The 18,586-nt window shown below is 44.6% G+C and overlaps 2 protein-coding genes across 3 annotated transcripts in view; both read right to left on the bottom strand.

Annotated features, from left to right (window-relative positions):
• Positions 1-8,382: 8,382 nt before the first annotated feature.
• On the bottom strand, positions 8,383-15,329 carry SUPT4H1 (SPT4 homolog, DSIF elongation factor subunit). Its single transcript, XM_060203818.1, has 6 exons — positions 15,171-15,329; positions 14,589-14,695; positions 13,017-13,072; positions 12,439-12,492; positions 9,261-11,626; positions 8,383-9,213 (listed from the first exon to the last, which is right to left on the bottom strand). The coding sequence occupies exons 1-5, from the start codon at positions 15,237-15,239 to the stop codon at positions 11,559-11,561; spliced, it is 354 nt and encodes a 117-aa protein (XP_060059801.1). The 5' UTR covers positions 15,240-15,329; the 3' UTR covers positions 8,383-9,213; positions 9,261-11,558.
• Positions 15,330-16,703: 1,374 nt separating this feature from the next.
• Positions 16,704-18,586, bottom strand: part of RNF43 (ring finger protein 43) — a 74,771-nt gene continuing 72,888 nt past the window's right edge. For both annotated transcript variants that reach the window (XM_060203817.1, XM_060203816.1), the window contains one exon: positions 16,704-18,186. In XM_060203817.1, the coding sequence (XP_060059800.1) occupies positions 18,143-18,186 (44 nt within the window). In that variant the 3' untranslated portion in view covers positions 16,704-18,142. The remainder of the gene's footprint in view (positions 18,187-18,586) is intronic.

Here is an 18,586-nt window from a genome sequence, read left to right on the forward strand (position 1 = left end):
TTTGCATAACCATTATAATATTTACCCGGATTCTGTCCCCAGCACCACTTAAACCAGAGTTGAGCAGTGCTCTGTTCTCTCACTCTCTCCTTCTCTCTGTATCTCTTTCATTAAAAATAAATTTTGGGAGTCTGGTGGTAGCACAGCAGTTTAAGTACACGTGGCACAAAGCGTTACGACCAGCATAAGGATCCCAGTTTGAGCCCCCGACTCCCCACCTGCAGGGGAGTCACTTTAACGGGCAGTGAAGCAGATCTGCAGGTGTCTATCTTTCTCTCCCCCTCTTTGTCTTCCCCTCCTCTCTCCATTTCTCTCTGTCCTATCCAACAATGATGACATCAGTAACAACAATAATAACTACAACAATAAAACAGGGGCAACAAAAAAGAATAAATAGGGAGTCGGTCGTAGCTCAGTGGGTTAAGCGCAGGTGGTGCAAAGCGCAAGGACTGGAGTAAGGATCCCAGTTCGAGCCCCCGGCTCCCCACCTGCAAGGGAGTCACTTCACAGGCGGTGAAGCAGGTCTGCAGGTGTCTGTCTACCTTTCTTTCCCCCTCTGTCTTCCCCTCCTCTCTCCATTTCTCTCTGTCCTACCCAACAACAATGACAGCAATAACAACAACAACAATAAACAAGGGCAACAAAAGGGAAAATAAATGTAAAAAAAATTTTTTAAAGGAATAAATAATTTTAAAATTAAAAAAAAAATTTTTAATGATAAAAATCCGAGAACTGATTTACTACATGATACAAACATGGGGGTTTATTAGTAATGAGTCTGAGTCAGTAGAGATTAGATTCTACCTAACAGTCTATATCCACATAGTAAGAAAACGTTATTTATTTACATAGACCACCACCACAGCTGCCAAATCAGGCTTCCCATGTGCTTGAAGGAGGATTTCTCCATTCCAGGTCACTTTTTCATTCAGAGAGAAAGCAAGACAGAGAGTGGTCCCACATGTTTCATTTCCCACTAGACCCCTTGGCTATTCAAATCCCCAGGGACAGTATGACAGTTAACCCACCCATCCCACACACTTCCTGCAAGTGGTCTGAGGGCCCACACGCTTTCTTCTGGCTTTTTTCTTTTTCTTTTTTCCTGGATGCAGGGAGGGGTTGAAAGGATGGTAGCTGTGGTTCTGAGGTTCAAACCTGGACCACACACAAGACAAAGTTCATGCCCTAGGGAGTAATGATCTCTTTGGTTCAACATACTTATCAAAAAAAAATGTAGTAAAAATAACAGAGAATCAGAATAGGGCACCAAAGTAAAAACCCCAGGGTGAGGGTGGATATTTGGCATCCAGGGGCGGCAGGGGGTGGGAGGTTGGGATGGACACAGTCTTTTGGTGGTGGGAATGGTGTTTATGAACACTCCTATTAATTTGTAGTCATATAAATCACTAATTAATATGGGAGGGGAAAAATTGATTGAATGTCTCAAACTTTTTAAAGCACAGACTGAGTCTTTTTAATACATAGGCTGAGTCTTTGATATGTTGACTCTTTCAGAAGCCTCGACCAGGGAGAACAGAAGCAACCGGTGGCACAGCTCTATACAAATAATGTCAAGGACATAAATTATGGTGGTGTTGGGTATTATACAGCAAATCCTAACAAAGGGATTTCTCAAAGTTAACCCAATTACCAAATAATGTGATTATAACAATAACTATCTATTGTCTTCTTGAACCCTAAGACAGCAGGAACCTCCCATTTCCACTATAGAGCCTATATTTCTCCCAGTCCTAGAACCTTAGGGTGGGGTGCACTTTCCTGCATATGCTTCTCTCAATTCATACCAAATAATATTGCATCCGCCAATCCCAACCTAATCAATGCAACAAGTGCCACCTCAGCATGCTTCACTTCAGACTGTGTCCAGACTTCAGGTGTGGAATGACAACCCTTCAGCTTCATTACTCAGGTGAGACCTTTCCTTTCATAGTATTCTCTAATTCCATTCCAGGTGGTTCACTTCCTAACAAAGTCCCAAAACCAGGTCCCGTGAGATAGAGCATATGTTCACACGTATCCATAAATCAGGGCAAAATATATACCTGAAAGCAAAAGTACACAATAGTCTTCAGTGAGTCAGTATAAAATTTCTAATGAAATAGTATCTAATTAGACTTAGATACCCTCCTCACCTACTTCCTATTACAGTTCTCTCACTCCAAAGCTAACCTTAGCAAAGCAAGGACTGCAAAAGCTGAATAAGGGCAAGAGACTGGCATACGTTAACGATGACTCTTTAGTCACTCTCAGGCCACCCCATCAGCTGGGGCCCTATTCAGGAAGTCCTGAGATTCCCAAACAGACATGATGGGCCTGGACCTGAAATAAATCCCTCTCTCCATTGTTACCGGTCATCTCTATCAGGAACAACAAAATAGACCACTTTGTGGGTCCCTCATAGAACCTTGCCCTCAACTTGGATCAACAACGGTAAAGAATGTTCCATCCTCTGAAGGGAGGATGGACAATATACTCTATGCTACACCTGAGGAAAATGGGGCAGCTTGGACTGTTTCTACTCGTGACCACAGAATGTGAGCTCAGATCTACAGGGATGCAGAGGTCACATAGGCTCCTAAGCTGAATATGGGCCCCAGACCAAAGTAAATCGATGGGGTTCACAGTCAACAATATTTATACCCCTTTCCCATATTAGGGAGCTACTCTCTTCCATTATCCAGCTTTCTGTCCCTTTTCCAGCCATGACTTCACCTCCCCAGACAATAACTTGGATCCACCTGCATATCAGATTTCAGGCTCAGAGAAAAAAAAAAAAAAAAACACTAGTATAGCTACAGGCCCTTTGAAATGTAACTAAACTATGCCTACTAGCTATCTACAAAATGGAGGACCCCCCCCCACACACACACACACACACACACACTTCATCTGCACTATTCCAACCTTTATGTCCATGATTGTTCAACAATTTGTTTGGCTTTGTATGTTAACTCTCTTTTCAGCCACCAGGTTCCAGATGCTAGCATGATGCCGACCAGACTTCCCTGGACAGACGACCCCACCAATGTGTCCTGGAGCTCCGATTCCCCAGAGCCCCACCCCACTAGGGAAAGAGAGAGGCAGACTGGGAATATGGATCGACCAGTCAACGCCCATGTTCAGCGGGGAAGCAATTACAGAAGCCAGACCTTCCACCTTCTGCAACCCACAATGACCCTGGGCCCATACTCCCAGAGGCATAAAGAATAGGAAAGCTATCAGGGGAGGGGAGGGGATACAGAGATCTGGTGGTAGGAATTGTGTGGAGTTGCACCCCTCTTATCCTATGGTATTGTTAATGTCTCCTTTTTTAAATAAATTAAAAAATAATTTTTAAAAATGGAGCCAAAAAACACACTAAAAAAATAACAGAATCTAAAATTAGTAAGTCATAATACTTTTTAAAAAATTTTTTATTATCTTTATTTTATTTACTGGATAGAGACAGCCAGAAATCAAGAGGGAAGGGAGTGATAGAGGGAGAAACAGAGAAACACCTGCAGCACTGTTTCACCACTTGCAAAGCTTTCCCCATGCAGGTGGGGACTCGGGGCTCGAAAGTGGGTCCTTGTGCACTGTAATGTGTGCTCAACCAGGTGCGCCACTGCCCGGCCCCATAAGTCATGATATTTCATGGGAAATGTTTCCTTTTTGAAAAAAAAGGTATGTATGGGCAGGAGAGATAGAGATCTCATAGTGGTTATACAAAAGACTTTTATGTCATTGGGACCTCTAGCATGAGGTCCCAAGTTAGATGACTGGCATCACATGTACCGGAGTAGTGCTGTAATGCTGTTTCTTTCTCTCCCTTTCTCTCTCTTTTTTTCTCCTTCCCTCCCATAAATAAACATTAAAGGGCTGGCAAAATAATTCACTTGGATAGGAAGATTCAGTGCTGTAGTCTTTTGCACTTTCTCTCAACCCTTCTGCCTGTTTCTATCTAAAGACAAATAAATAATAAAATCATGGGGCCGGGTGGTGGTGCACCTGGTTGAGCGCACATGTTACAATGCACAAGGACCCAGGTTTGAGCCCCTAGCCCCCACCTGCAGGGGAAAAGCTTTGCAAGTGGTTAAGCAGTGTTGCAGGTGTCGCTCTGTCTCTCCCTCTCTATCACTCCCTTCACTCTTGATTTCTGGCTGTGTCTATCCAATGACTAAATAAAGATAGAAACATAAAAATCAATAACTTTATGCATGAGGTTCCTAAATCCCAGGCACCACCATAAGCTAAACAGTACTAGAGAGATAGAATAAAGAAAGAAGGACAGAGGGAAGGAGGAAGATTGACTATGTATGATAGATATATTGGAGCACCTGTTGCAACAATAGATGTTTGTAGAGGGATCATACACCTCCCCCGCCCCCATCTCTCTCAGCTTTCTCTGCTGCTGAGGCTTCATACCTGCATAATCCCCCTCCTGGAGGACTTCCTTTCTCCCTTTCAATTTCAGATTGACAGTGAAAGACACTATAACACTACTCAAATCATTCATGAAGCTCCCCTAGATGCCATGCATAGTGATTCCATGTGGTGCTCAGGGCTGGAACCTGGGTCTACATGCATAATAAACTATGGACTCTACCCAGTCAGCTATCTCCTGCCTTCTGAGGACAGGAGATTCTTACCACATTTACTTAGGACTAATCTAGAGGACAACTTTGGATGGTAATTACTTGGATATACTTAGTATTTCAGAATTACTTTTAGCTAAATTAATGTGTTTTGATTCTCGAAACTATAAGAATCATCAAATACATTTTAAGATTTACTAATTTATGTGTAAGAAAGAGGGAGGGAGAGACAGAACAAGAGCGTTACATTACTCTGGCACATTTAACATCAGGGTTCCAACCTGGGGCCTCATGCTTGAGAATACCATTCTTTATCCACTGCACTACTTCCTGGGTCATACCAAATCCATTTTGAAATGAAATTTCTTTCTTTCTTTCTTTCAACTTACTGTCAGCAGGGTTATCACTGGGGCTTTTGCTTGCACTACAAACCCACTGCTTCTGGAGGCTATTTTTTCCCCTTTGTTGCCCTTGTTGTTTTATAGTTGTTGTTATTGTTAATGTCGTTGTTGTTGGATAGGACAGAGAGAACTGGAGAGAGGAGGGGAAGACAGGGGGAGAGAAAGATAGACACCTGCAGATCTGCTTCATCGCTCGCAAAGCGACCCCCCTGCAGGTGGGGAGCCGGAGGCTGGAAGCAGGATCCTTACGCCTGGTCCTTCTGCTTCGCGCCATGTGCACTTAACCCGCTGCACTACTGCCCAGCCCCCATTTTCCTTTTTTTTTTTTTAATTCCTTTTCTATTTGTATTAGATAGTATAGAGAGAAACTGAGAGGCAAGGAGGAGGACAGAGATGAGGGGGAGAGAGAGTGTCCTGCAGACCTGGTTCACTGCTCGTGGAGTGTCCCCTCCACCCCTACAAGAGGGAAGTGGGGGGCTCAAACCCAGGTCCATGCAAGTTAATGTGTGCCCTCAGCCAGGTGCACCACCACCAAGCCTCTTTAAGGGAACTTTTTATTTGATCAGCAAAGTGGGCCCATCATGAGTGTACTAGTCAGTAAATGTTCATAAAGCGAAGTCATCTGTGCAATTGGCAGCACATATGCCTCTCATGTTCTGGTTCTTCCCCTTTCATTAACAAGTCTTTAATAGGTTGGTCAACTGTATTTTATTTTATAAAATATTTTATTTACCATTGCTTTCAAACAACACACACACACACACACACACACACACACACACACACACACACACCAGCTTGGGAGGCATTGGACTCTGAAGCGTAAGATCCTCAGTTCCATTCCCAGAAGTATATGTGGCAGAATAAAACTCTAGTTCTCTGTCTTCTGTTAATAAGTAAATCTTAAAAGGAAATACTGGGGGAGTCGGCTGTAGCACCGCTGGTTAAGTGCACGTGGCGCAAAGCGCAAGGACCTGCATAAGGATCCCGGTTCGAGCTCCCGGATCCCAGCCTGCAGGGGAGTCGCTTCACAAGCAATGAAGCAGGTCTGTAGGTGTCTTTCTCTCTCCCTCTCTGTCTTCCCCTCCTCTCTCCATTTCTCTCTGTCCTATCCAACAATGACGACAACAATAATAAAACAACAAGGGCAACAAAAGGGAATAAAAGGATTTACTATACAAATGTTGGCAGTATTGCATCAAAGTAAAAGACTCTGGGGTGGGGTTGAGGGGTTCAGATCCTGGGACATGATGGCAGAGGAGGACCTAGAGGGGGCTGAATTGTTACGTGGAAAACTGGGAAATATTACATATGTACAAACTACTGTATTTTACTGCAAACCACTAATTTTCCCAATAAAGGAAGGAGGACGAGGAGGAGGTGGAGGAGAGGGAGAGGGAGGAGGAGGATGAGGAGGATGAGGAGGAGGAGGATGAGGAGGAGGAGGAGGAGGAGAAGAAGTAGTGGTGGTAGAAGAAGAGAAAGAAAGAAAATGCACTGTGGGCTGGCAAGATAGCTTATTTGGATAGTGAACTTGCTTTCTCATGGGTACAACCCAAGTTCAAGGCCAGTCCCTACCACACTGAGGGAGGCTTCAAAAAAAAAAAGTTGGGAGTATAGTTTCACATTTCTATATGTTCAAGCCTTACTTCACTGACCATCAGACTGACACCCCTCACTCTTCATTTCTAGTCTTCTCTACCTACTCTGGAACCATCATTTTTGTTGTTGTTATTTGTTTTGCAGAGTCTTCATTTTAGAGAAATGACAAAACCTAAAAAAGTCAAGGCTAGTGGATAGAGGCAGCAAGACAGGGAGACTGGGAGAGCCGGCCTAGATATATGTAATTTCATCAGAGGTCTCAGTGTCCCAGTATGAGTGTGCAGGTGCTCTAACAGACTGCAGGTGGAGGGAAGTGGTAAGGAGAAAATAAAGAACAAAAGAGGTTGGAACAAAGGTGGGGGCACAAGCCAGCAAACAGCTTAGAGCTGTTGGATGGAACAAAGTTATAACCAGGTGAGAAGTGAAGGACAAGACCAGTTCCCCAGTGTTTTCCATGGTGATCCTTGAGTAAACCCAAGAGTCTCTGTTGCTAATTTTAGACTTGGGGACTAGAAATGTAAGTGATAAGAATAGGGATGAAGGGATCAATGTGTATGTCAAATAATTTTCACTCAGCAAGAAGCTAATGCCCAAAACACTGTTCACCGCAATGGATTGTGGTCTATGGCAGCAGATCTGAGAACTCAGAAGTGGCAAGAGAATTTTTACTTTTTTTTTTCTTTTTGAAGGGGTGGGGCTAGGAACTGCATGTCCTATGGTAGATGGTGATGGGTGAGGTATATCTTGGGGAAATGTGCAACTATACCACTGTGAGAACAACTCTCCTGTAATTTAATAGTTCCTCATTGGTGGTATTGAAGAAAAAAAACAAAGTCTCATGTTGTCTCTGGAACTCATGATGGAGCAATCCTGCTTCATTTGGGGATAACTCAGAAACAACTAGAAGCCATAAATTGGAGGGGGGCAATTTAGAAAAAAAAAATTTATTTTTACCAGAGCACTACTCAGCTCTGGCTTTTAGAGGTGTTGGGAATTGAACCCAAGACCTTTGGTACCTCAGCATGAAGGCGTTTTTGCATAACAGTTATGCTATCTGCCTAGCCTGGCAATTTATTTCTTGAGCTCTACTATTTGACCATGGCCAAGCCACTCAAGCTTCAGTGTCTTCATCATTAAATAAGAATGTTAACTGTAATGCAGAGGTTTGTAAATATCAAGTAAGATAGTAGGAATTAAAGTCTTTTGACAACTGTAAAATTCTATTTAAACGAAAGGCTTGGGAGTCGGCAGTAGCACAGCAGGTTAAGCACACGTGACACAAAGCGCAAGGACCTGCATAAGGATCCCAGTTTGATCCCCTGGCTCCCCACCAGTAGGGGGGTCACTTCACAAGCAGTGAAGCAGGTCTGCAGGTGTCTACCTTTCCCCTCTCTCTGTCTTCCCCTCCTCTCTCCATTTCTCTCTGTCCTATCCAACAACAATGACATCAATAACAACAACAATAAAACAAGGGAAACAAAAGGGAATATTTTTTTAAAAAATTTTAAACACAAGGGAGTCGGGCTATAGTGCAGCGGGCTAAGCGCAGGTGGCGCAAAGCACAAGGACCGGCATAAGGATCCCGGTTCGAACCCCGGCTCCCTACCTGCAGGGGAGTCGCTTCACAGGCGGTGAAGCCGGTCTGCAGGTGTCTATCTTTCTCTCCTCCTCTCTGTCTTCCCCTCCCTCTCTCCATTTCTCTCTGTCCTATCCAACAACAACAACAATAATACCTACAACAATAAAACAACAAGGGCAACAAAAGGGAATAAATTAAAAGAAAAAATTTTAAACACAAATCAAGTGTCCAGACAAAGAAAGATGTCATTCAACGTGTTAAGCAGTCACTTAAAAAAATATATACATAGGTTATATATGGGGGAGGGGTGGAAACAGACACATGGAGGGAGGGAGAGAGGAAGAGAGGTGGGGCAAGAAAGAATGAGAGCTTCATTCTGACATATGCAATACTGGAGATCAAACTCTGGACCTCATACATGTAAAGGACAGCACTTTAACCACTACACCACCTGCTGGACCACACTACCTGTCACTTTTATATATACAAACCAGGTACCAAGGAAGGGACAACTTGAGGAGTACATAGCACTCCTATCCAAACTGCGACTGCTTAAGATTAGAAATGTGGCCTGTCTTCCCAGAGCTGGAGAGCCCAACGTGAATTCATTCTGCATAGCTACTGAGAAAGCTAGTCATCGGGGGTCCGGCGGTGGCACAGTGGGTTAAGCGCACGTGGCACAAAGCACAAGGACTGGCGTAAGGATCTCAGTTCGAGCCCCCGGCTCCCCACCTGCAGGGGAGTCACTTCACAGGTGGTGAAGCAGGTCTGCAGGTGTCTATCTTTCTCTCCCCCTCTGTCTTCCCCTCTTTTCTCCATTTCTCTGTCCTATCCAACAACAAACAACATCAACAATGGTAATAATAATAACCACAACAAGGCTACAACAAGGGCAACAAAAGGGGGAAAAAATGGCCTCCAGGAGCAATGGATTCATGGTGCAGGCACTGAGCCCAGCAATAACCCTGGAGGAAAAAGAAAGCTAGTCATCTCCAAGACCAAAAATGCAACCCCATCCCACCAATGTGTCCTGGAGCTCCGCTTCCCCAGAGACCCACCCTACTAGGGAAAAGAGAGGCAGACTGGGAGTATGGACCGACCAGTCAACGTCCATGTTCAGCGGGGAAGCAATTACAGAAGCCAGACCTTCCACCTTCTGCAACCCACAACAACCCTGGGTCCATGCTCCCAGAGGGATAGAGAATGGGAACGTTATCAGGGGAGGGGGTGGGTTATGGAGATTGGGTGGTGGGAATTGTGTGGAGCTGTACCCCTCCTATCCTATGGTTTTGTTAATGTATCCTTTCTTAAAAAATAAATTAAAAAAAAAATGTAACCCCTTTTCTCTCAGCTATAAATCCCTATGGGCTACAGAATACTCTCAATCAACTTTATTCTGGTTGAAGACTACCCTTACAGTTTGCAGTGGGCAGACGAGTGGGGGAGGGGGGAAGCTGCTGCCTGCTCACTATTTCTCATTTGACCCGAGTCTGTTCTTTCCAAGAGCCCTCCCTGCCTCTCTGAAAGAAAAAGGCAAACTACTGGGCAAAAGACCAGTGGAAGATTTTAAGACCCTAGGCAGTTGAATGGCCTCAGTCAGAATTATCTTTGACAGACACAATGGGTGGCCATACCGGTGCCTGAAATCTCTCCTCCACAGAACTGCTCTCTCAGGAACCTTGAACAACCAGCTTTCTGTTTTAGTGTCTTTGGGCTGCCAGCAGGGCATGGGACTCCAGTAGCTTCCTGCTGCCTCTCTAGGCAGCTGAGCAGGACCACATACAGGTTCAAGAACCAGAGGAGGCAAGAAAGCAAATTCAGAAGCTGCTCCCAGGCACGACCCACTAGCACACTGAACATGAAATCAAGTCACAGCAACTGGCCACCCCTCCCCCACAACCACTGCGGCTAGTCTTGCGCTTCCTGAAAGGTTGACAGTTAGGACCCTAGCTTAGTGAGGCCAAGGCAGCCTGAATGTGGTTATGTGCACACAGCTCCTCTTGCCTCGCCTCCCCACAACTGTTTCCATTCTCACTAAGAAGTCACGTCCGGATACACACACAGAACAGATGGGGATTTCCAAGGGACTTTTTGACAAAACCAGTGAAAGTTGGGTGTTGGCTGCATAGCACAGGCACTCTTGCTGAAACTCAACCTCTAGCCCAGTGTGGTTGCTTCCCAAGGTACCTTTTAGAAACCACCGCCCCCCTCAGCATTTTCAGCGTGCTGGGCTTGGGAAATCCTTTGGAAAAATAAACTGTTTGGAATTGGCGTTAATAGACCATTCCCTCAGGCATCAGAGAAAATGGTTCTGGTTGGAGAACCTGCAACATGGGCCTGTCCTAGCTTGCTTCTCACAGGCACTGAGAAGGCGGGAACAGGAACAGCATCTCTCCCTGCTTCCCACACTCCAGACCACAGGTGACAAACTGACTCACTAGCAACACCAGGTGGCTAAGAGAAGGAAAGCCCTAGTGTAGGCACAGCTGCTAGTAAGTCAGTACTCTCCCTGCAGTGGTGGTTCCCAGCATTCGGTCCCAGTTTTGTTATCTTGAATAATGGCACAGCAAATGCATTTCGTCTTTTATAAAGCTTAACTTATAAAATCTTCAGTGCTTCATTTTTCATAGTGACAACCTTCAGTGAACTTGTTTTACAGATGAAAAGAAAAAAGAAACTTAGGGGAGTCAAACTGGGACACTGGCAAGTTTTTCTTTTCATCATGGAGAATTTAGTCAGTGAGAATTCACAGTAAATTTTAAATTCCAAAACAACTTATCTTGGCCAATGTTAACATCATCATTCAAGGTCCCTTAATAGGCTTGAGGAAAAAGGAAGGGTTCCACCATTTATAGAGGAGAACTTTTAACCACAGCAAACCAACCAACTAGTACTAGCCAGGGGAACGTGGAATGTGGGTGAGAAATCAGGAGCCCACTGGTGCCACTTGCTTGCCTATAGTATAGGAAAAGCACATGGATAAGCCGTAACCATGGGTAATGACAAACAGTAAGGGCTTAACGTGTCCAGCTAAGAGAAAGGAAGAGAGAGACAAGGCATCTTTCATGTGCTTAAGAACTTTCCTAGAGAGTCATGTTTATTGGGCTTTGAGGAAGTGTTCTGCCCTTAGGCAAGGCATAGCCTTGGGCTGGGAAAACCAGTACCCTACTTCACAGTCTGTTAATTCAGTAACCCAAATTTCCAAGACCCCTCAATAGTTCAAAGGGGAAATGGCCTGGAGGCACACTATGATGCTCTCCCCAAAAGTCTGTTGAATCAGTGTCAGAACTGTGGAATATTTGAAGTTCTGCCCATTTAGTTCAGCAAATAAATACACAGAACAGGAGAGAGAAGCAAAACGGCTTGCAGTCACGCATCCTTCTAGGTCTTTATAGCTGTGTCTCTGGATTTGTAGGCCACTCCTCGACTTTTCAGCTCCCGTACAATCCCTGCAACAGGAAAAGAAACAGCTCATTAGTGGAATCTTTCAAAGAATAAGAAATGTCCCGGTGGTCCGGGAGGCGGCACAGTGGATAAAGCATTGGATTTTCAACCATGAGGTCCTGAGTTCGATCCCCAGCAGCACATGTACCAGAATGATGTCTGGTTCTTTCCTCCTATCTTTCTCATGAGTAAATAAACTCTTAAAAAAAAAAATTAAAAAAAAAAAAAGAAATGTCCCTTAGCTACTACTCTGAAGAGAGAGAGAGAGTGTGTGGGGGTGGGGTCGTAGGTAGCCTAATGGAATGCAAAAAGACTTTCATGCCTCAGATTCTAAAGTGCCAGGTTCAATTCCCTGCACCACCATAAACCAGAGCTAAGCAGTGCTCTGGTAACAAAAATAAAAATAAAAATAAAGTGGGAGGGGTGGTAGTGTGTGTGAGAGAGAAAGGGGATTGCGGGGAGGACTTTTTTAAGCAAACTGGAGTCCTTAGACTGCTCTTTCCACAGCACTTGGCTGCTCTGTTATCACTGAGGATTCAGGCAAGTGCATGGCAATGACTTGATAAGCAAAAAAAAAAAAAAAGATAAGAAAAAAGAGAGATAAATTACAGTCTTGAAAGACTTCTGAAGTTGTAATGCTTAGGTTTAAACTCTGACTCCTAATTAAGTGGGTGAGCTTGGAGTGTGGGTAAATTATTTAAGCTTTCTGTGTTTCTGTTCTCTACGTTGTAACAATTGGTATTAATTCACATAAAGGACTTCCAGAATATTTACATCACCAAAGGAACATTGGCTGTTATATTATGATTACTGTTACCTTGGGGCAGGCGACCAGTGACAGACACTGCATACACACCAGGCTTAAAGCTACCTAGGAAAGGTAAGAGATTGCAGTAAAAGTAAGATACTGTTAAAGGCCAAGTGAAGACAAGTTAAAAATAAAATGCTACAACCCCAAGAGTCCCCCTTAAAAAAATTTTTTTTTGATGTTATTGTTTGTTACAAGATTACAATGTGTAGCTCCACATGACACCCACCACCAAAATTCTTCATCCCCACCCTCCCAAAGACAACCACCACAATTTTCAAAAGTCTTACAACAGTTTGCTTGCTTTTGTTTGGATTTTTTTTTTAGGGGTGGGGAGAGTTCATGTAAATGAGATCTCTAGATTCCACTTATGAGTGAAACCACCTGGTAGTTGCCTTTCATGTCTTATTTTACTAAACATAATCACCTCTAGTTCTATCCATTTTTGTCCCAAAGGACAAGTAAAAAAAATTCTTCTGGCAGTAAATGTTACATGACAAGACACATTTTGAAGCACACCATGACACCTCATAGGGCCAAGGAACAACTGAAACTGGTAAGGACAAGGAGAAACGAGAGATACTTACTGACTCGCTGCCATTTGGAGACCCAACTATCCTCTGGACTCATCATTGCAATGATTCTAGGAAGGGAAAACAAACAGTCTTACTTAGTAAAGGAAAAGATCATGGCAGCTGTCCTTTTTCCACTCTGCTCCTAGAATAATCCCTCATAGTAAGACATCACTTCATACCCAAGTGGGTGTCTTTTATCAAAAACAAAACAAATATATATATATTGAAAATAACACTTGCTGGCAAGGATACAGAGAACCTGGAAACCTGTACATCCCTAGTAGGAATCTAAAATGCTGTTGCTACAACAGAAAACAGTGAGTATAGCAGTTTTCCTTAAAATATTAAACAAAATGACTCAGCAATTCCATTTCTGCTTATGAACTAACTTGTGTGGAAACCCTTAACTTGCCAAGAGGCCAAAAGAAAACTTTACCCTGTCTCCTAATGCTATTTTCTGACTCCTACCATAAAGGATTAAGTCCTGGCCACTTATGTTTCCTCTGCTCCTTGCTGAACAATCTCAGCAAAGAAATCGCTTAGAAAAGTATTAGATCTGGATAATCTGATAATCAGGTCTGAATAATCTACCAGAACTGTAGGTGAGATTTTCATTTGCATAAAGAGGCTTTGTGCTTTCAAAACAGTTTAGTACCCACCACCCTTATCCTGTGGCAGGTTGGGTTGCACAGAATGAGTAGTCCCTAACATGAATAAGATGATAGTCAATTGAAGAAACTGCCCAGGGGAATATAATGAAAACTAGTCATTTTGTTCTTAGTAGCTATATTTTTTTAAACAATAAGTAGATAAAGACAGGAAGAAGGAATAAAATTCAGTAATATATTTCATCTAACCAATATATACTCAAAGTACTATCATTTTGGGCGGAGGGTAGCTAGCATAATGGTTATGCAAAGACACTTTCATGCCTGAGGCTCCAATGTTCCAGGTTCAATCCCTTGCACCACTATATGCCAGAGCTGAGCAGTGCTCTGGTAAAAAAAAAAAAAAAAAAAGTACTATCATTTTGATTATTCCATTAACATGAACTGTTAAACTGGTTTACATTCTCTTGTGCTAAGTCTTTAAAATCAAAGTATATCTTACAATTAAAAGCACATCTTGGGGGTCTGACAGCAGCGCAGTGGGTTAAGTGCACGTGGTGCAAAGCACAAGGACCGGCCTAAAGATCCCAGTTCTAGCACGCGCTCCCCACCTGCAAGGGGGTCGCTTCACAAGTGGTGAAGCAGGTCTGCAGATGCCTATCTTTCTCTCTCCTCTGTCTTCCCCTCCTCTTTCAAATTCTCTCTGTCCTATCCAACAACAACGACAAGCAGTAACAATGATAAACAACAAGGGCAAGAAAAGGGCAAAAATAGCCTCCAGGAGCAGTGGATTCATAGTGCAGGCACCGAATCCCAACAATAAAAAAAAAAAAAAATCTCAATTTTGACTAGCCATATCCCAAATGCTGAGTAGTTCAATGTTGAGACCAACTAGGATTGCGGTTTTTAGGTCTGATCGCCTTTTAGTGGGGTAGACACAGTCTAGAAGTAAATGAAGAAGTTTAGAAGAACTTACCCATCAAAGGAAGAGCTGGTGCAGTCATATACCATCTCTCGATTACCCTTCATCTGAAGGTATGTATCACAATTGTCACAACCATCATATTCAAACTGGTCTATAGTCTGGAGGTAGGGTGGTGAGAGGACAGATGAGCATGAACAAGGCCAGAAGAAAAAGTGACTTTCTCCACATTTCTGTCTGTATTGGCTCTGTCTCAAGTCCCCCACCCATCCACGATTCTCATAACCTCATTCCTAAATTACACTCCTTGCTTTCATTTCATTCTACCTATTATGTATGTTCCCTAGTCGTCTCAGCTAACCAGGCACAATTTCGGACGACTCCCTCAGCTGCAGTCCTCTATGACTCCAGGTTCATTTCTCATGTGTTGAAGGGTCAGGTTTGTACTAAGAGTTGAGATCTCAAAAGGCTGTAAGGTGGCCGTGTACTGCGCCACGTAAACGACTAACTGCAGCTTCCCATCTTGCCACTCCCGGGGTCCTGGTTTTCACTTTGCAGTTTCTCCCAATTCCGTTCCCTCTTTTTCCCCCCTGCTTAGTCGTCCACCGCCCCTACAACCAGGTCCCACATGCATACCTTAACTAGTGAACACAGCAAACAAGCCCGTAGATGCCGCAGATCCTTCGGCACCGTCTCCAGAGCCATCTCGAACACGGTAACCGGAGTTGCAACAGCCGCCGGCCTCTCGCCGTAGGAAGTAAACAGTGGATTACCCAGAATGCCCTTCGTTTCCGATGCTCGTTCTTCCGCTTCCGGTGCGGTAAGCCACTCCCCCCATGTATCCCCCCTACTTGAAAAGATGGTTTCTCCCGCCTGGAGGCGGAGTCCACCCGCAGTCACCTGAGTCCACCGCTTCGGCCCCGCCACCTGGGTTCGCGCGAGGAGCGGCTTTGGGCCTGTGGGCAGGGCTCGTGGGGGAGGGGCGGCGCTGCGGTCGCCTGCGCGGGTGCGCGCCACCCGCCTTGGGATCCCGGCGACGCGGGCCATTGCACCTAAGGCGGTCCACGCCGGGCCGCCGGGCCCTATAAGAGGAGCGCAGATGACACCAGTTTCTTTTTATCTCCCCATTTGGCAGGCGCAGGGCCGGGGAATCTACTGTCTCCCTCCGGATTATCTGTACGGAGACCCCGCGACAGTCTCCACCCGTCGTCCGGTCCCTGTCCCACCCCCCTTCGAGGGTTTCCATTTGCTGGCCACAGGAATGCTGGCCTGTGAGCAGATCACACGGGGGAAATGCATATTTATTTTGTGGAACTCTACATTTCCTCGTGCCAGCTGAAAATGTATGCTTTTTTTGCAGCTTTTAGCATTTAGACACAGTTCCTTACTTAAGAACATCTGTAGAGGATTAAGTGTCCTATATTTTCTTTTTGCCCTATGGGAAGCAGAACGCCTTGCTAAACCTGGCCACCAGACAACCCCGGAGAAGCAGACGAGTGGGTGCTGGGTACCGAGGGAAGCAGAGGCCTCGGCAGTCTGGGATCCTTCATACGGACAGAACACCAGCTCTCTTGATCCTCACAGTAGTCCCATGTGTAGGCAGAGCACAGTCATTCGTGTCTGTCTGAGTCTGAGCTTTGGGATATAAATAGTTGCAGCCCTGCTATTATAGCCTCCCGGCCAGGCCTTCTAATTGGAGCTGCTGCTTCCAAGTGGGTCTGCTTCTTGTTGCCAGTCCTACAAGGGGTTCACATGGGCTCAGGGATTGGGACTGGGGTGTTTTCTATCACCGGACACTTTGCACTTCGGAACAATGTTTTCACTTTTACTTCATGAGAGGTTTGCAACAACTGTGTGGAGTAGGCCCATTTTATGGGTGGAAAAACTGAGGCATGGAGTAGCTACCCAACGTCACAAAGTCGTAAAAGCAGTATCAGTTGTAGTGAATAGTCCAACAATATAAAACAGGTGACAGCTGAACCACAATGGAAATCCAGTCACGCTTTCTCCTTCCTTGATATCAATCACTAAGCCATGCTTTCAATGGCTTTCTTATTGTCAGGCCCACTACTCTGCTTTATCTTTTCACAGATAGCAGAAGTGATGTATTTCTGCAGATGTGGAAGACATTGTGTGACACTCATGACAGAACAAAACCACGAGACCAAATCAATTTTATGGATAAATATATTAGCAAATAAATACATTTCTTAACATAGTGCCTGATTCAAGCGTCTTTCTGTCTGGTTCAGATATAAATATCCATGTGAGTGCCTAGGTGCTCGTTCCCCACTGACTTTGAGGGGAGAAGATTCCCCAGTGGGGTCTTGCACCCACTTTGCTCCCACATTCACATTCCAAATGGGATAATGCCTGAGGAGCCAGCAATGGTCAAGCTGCCCTGGGGTTAGTGTCACCCTAAGGAGGCCCCTCATCCCTTGCCCACTTGGTAACAACCCATCAGGCCAGACTTCCTGCTTCAACTCCACTCTCACATGCAAACCTTCTCATGTGTCCCTCATCTGTATGGCTTATACTGAGAAGGTGGCCCTTTGGACCATCTAAATCCAAGGGTCCCACTCTACTATTCTTTTGCTCTTTATTCCCCATCCCTGCTGAGGAAAAAAAAAGAAAGAAAGAAAGAAAATAAAAAAACAAAACCAAAAAAAAAATAAAAAACCTCTTGCAGAAAAATTCCTTGTTCAGTTGCAATTACGCTTTTCTACCTTCATCCCATCCTCTCTCTTCCTAGATGAAATGTTTATAGCAGAAGTCCTCTCCTTCTCTCCTGAGAGATTAATAAAGGAGATCTCCAGGGAAGAGTTATCTCCTTCCCACTAACCCCATCCGAAATCCCCTGAGAAATTGAACTCCTGGAGTAACGGAGTTTGAAGATCAGAGGCTTCGTTGCAGGTTTTTCAAGGCACTGTGCCACCTCAGAAATATTCCACACCCTGGATTCCCAGAGCCTCCCTATGACTTCATCTGAGAATTAAGGTCAAGAAGGGAAAAGCATCCCTGCTTTCTGCACCAGGGTAGGCACTGCTCGAAAAAGCTGCAGAGCGGCTCTTTTAGGGCTCGCAGTTCACCTGTACTCCTGAAAATGACAAGAACGAGAATTGCTGCTGATTCAGGAGCCTTATGGGAGAGTTGTAAAGAGCAGGAGTCTCCCAAGGAAGGAGGTGAAGAGTAATGAATGCATTCAGCTGGCCCCACTAGCCGCTGTGAACCTGAGATCAGGATAAAGGAGACCTCCTAGAAGTAGGGGAAGAAACAGCACCTTTATAACACCTATCCACTCATACCTAGATCTCCTGCTACCTAAGAACAACCTTCAAAGAAGCCATCGCACACCAATAGTAAATGGTTGCCTGTCTGGATGTAGACTTGCTACAGTGCAGATGTCTTTTGCAGACAAGGTCTGGAGTTAGGAGCAGGAAACATCTCCTGCCATCCACCATCACCACTCTTCTTCTAGTGGTTCCAGGAAGTACAGCAATAAGAGGTGTTCTCTGAGGCCTCTTCTTCTCTCAGGAGCAGGACTCTGTTCCAGGCAGGGCCCCAAAGCATCCAGAACATACTGTCGGTTGGAGATACTCCTGACCATTTCACACAGTCTGTTCACACAGTTCCTCAAACTCTTCCTCTGAGCCTGCATTTGTAGAGAGGAGAAAGAGGTCACTGAGGGTCAAGTCAGCCACTTGCAGGAAATTATGAGTGAGAGGGAACCACAGAGGAGGAGGAGCAGGGAATGTGTCCAGAAGGGATAATTAGATTGAAATCTGAGAGGGATTCTAGTTGAGTGAGACACGAGGAAGATGAAAACAAATGTAGAGAAAAAGTAAGTAACCTATCTAGCAACTAATATTTTCAACACATACTTTTAATCCACTCACCCAATAAATATTTATTAACCACTCATATATCTGGCTTGCTGCTGTGCGTTTAACAGAAAACTGTAAAAGAATAAGCAGAGGTCTGACAATCTTATAGAAGGGAAAGTATGGAAATTATGCCAATGGGACAGAGGTCATAAGAGATGAGTGAAGGAA

This window comes from Erinaceus europaeus, chromosome 12 (genome assembly GCF_950295315.1).
Source record: "Erinaceus europaeus chromosome 12, mEriEur2.1, whole genome shotgun sequence".
Classification (NCBI taxonomy): domain Eukaryota; kingdom Metazoa; phylum Chordata; class Mammalia; order Eulipotyphla; family Erinaceidae; genus Erinaceus; species Erinaceus europaeus.

Coding starts and splice junctions, on each gene's coding strand:
- SUPT4H1 (XM_060203818.1), bottom strand. CDS start 15,239: ATGGCTCTGGAGACGGTGCCGAAGGATCTGCGGCATCTACGGGCTTGT. Junction 14,696..15,170: donor TGCTGTGTTCACTAGTTAAG/GTATGCATGTGG, acceptor CCCTACCTCCAG/ACTATAGACCAGTTTGAATA. Junction 11,627..12,438: donor CACTGGTCGCCTGCCCCAAG/GTAACAGTAATC, acceptor TTCCTGTTGCAG/GGATTGTACGGGAGCTGAAA.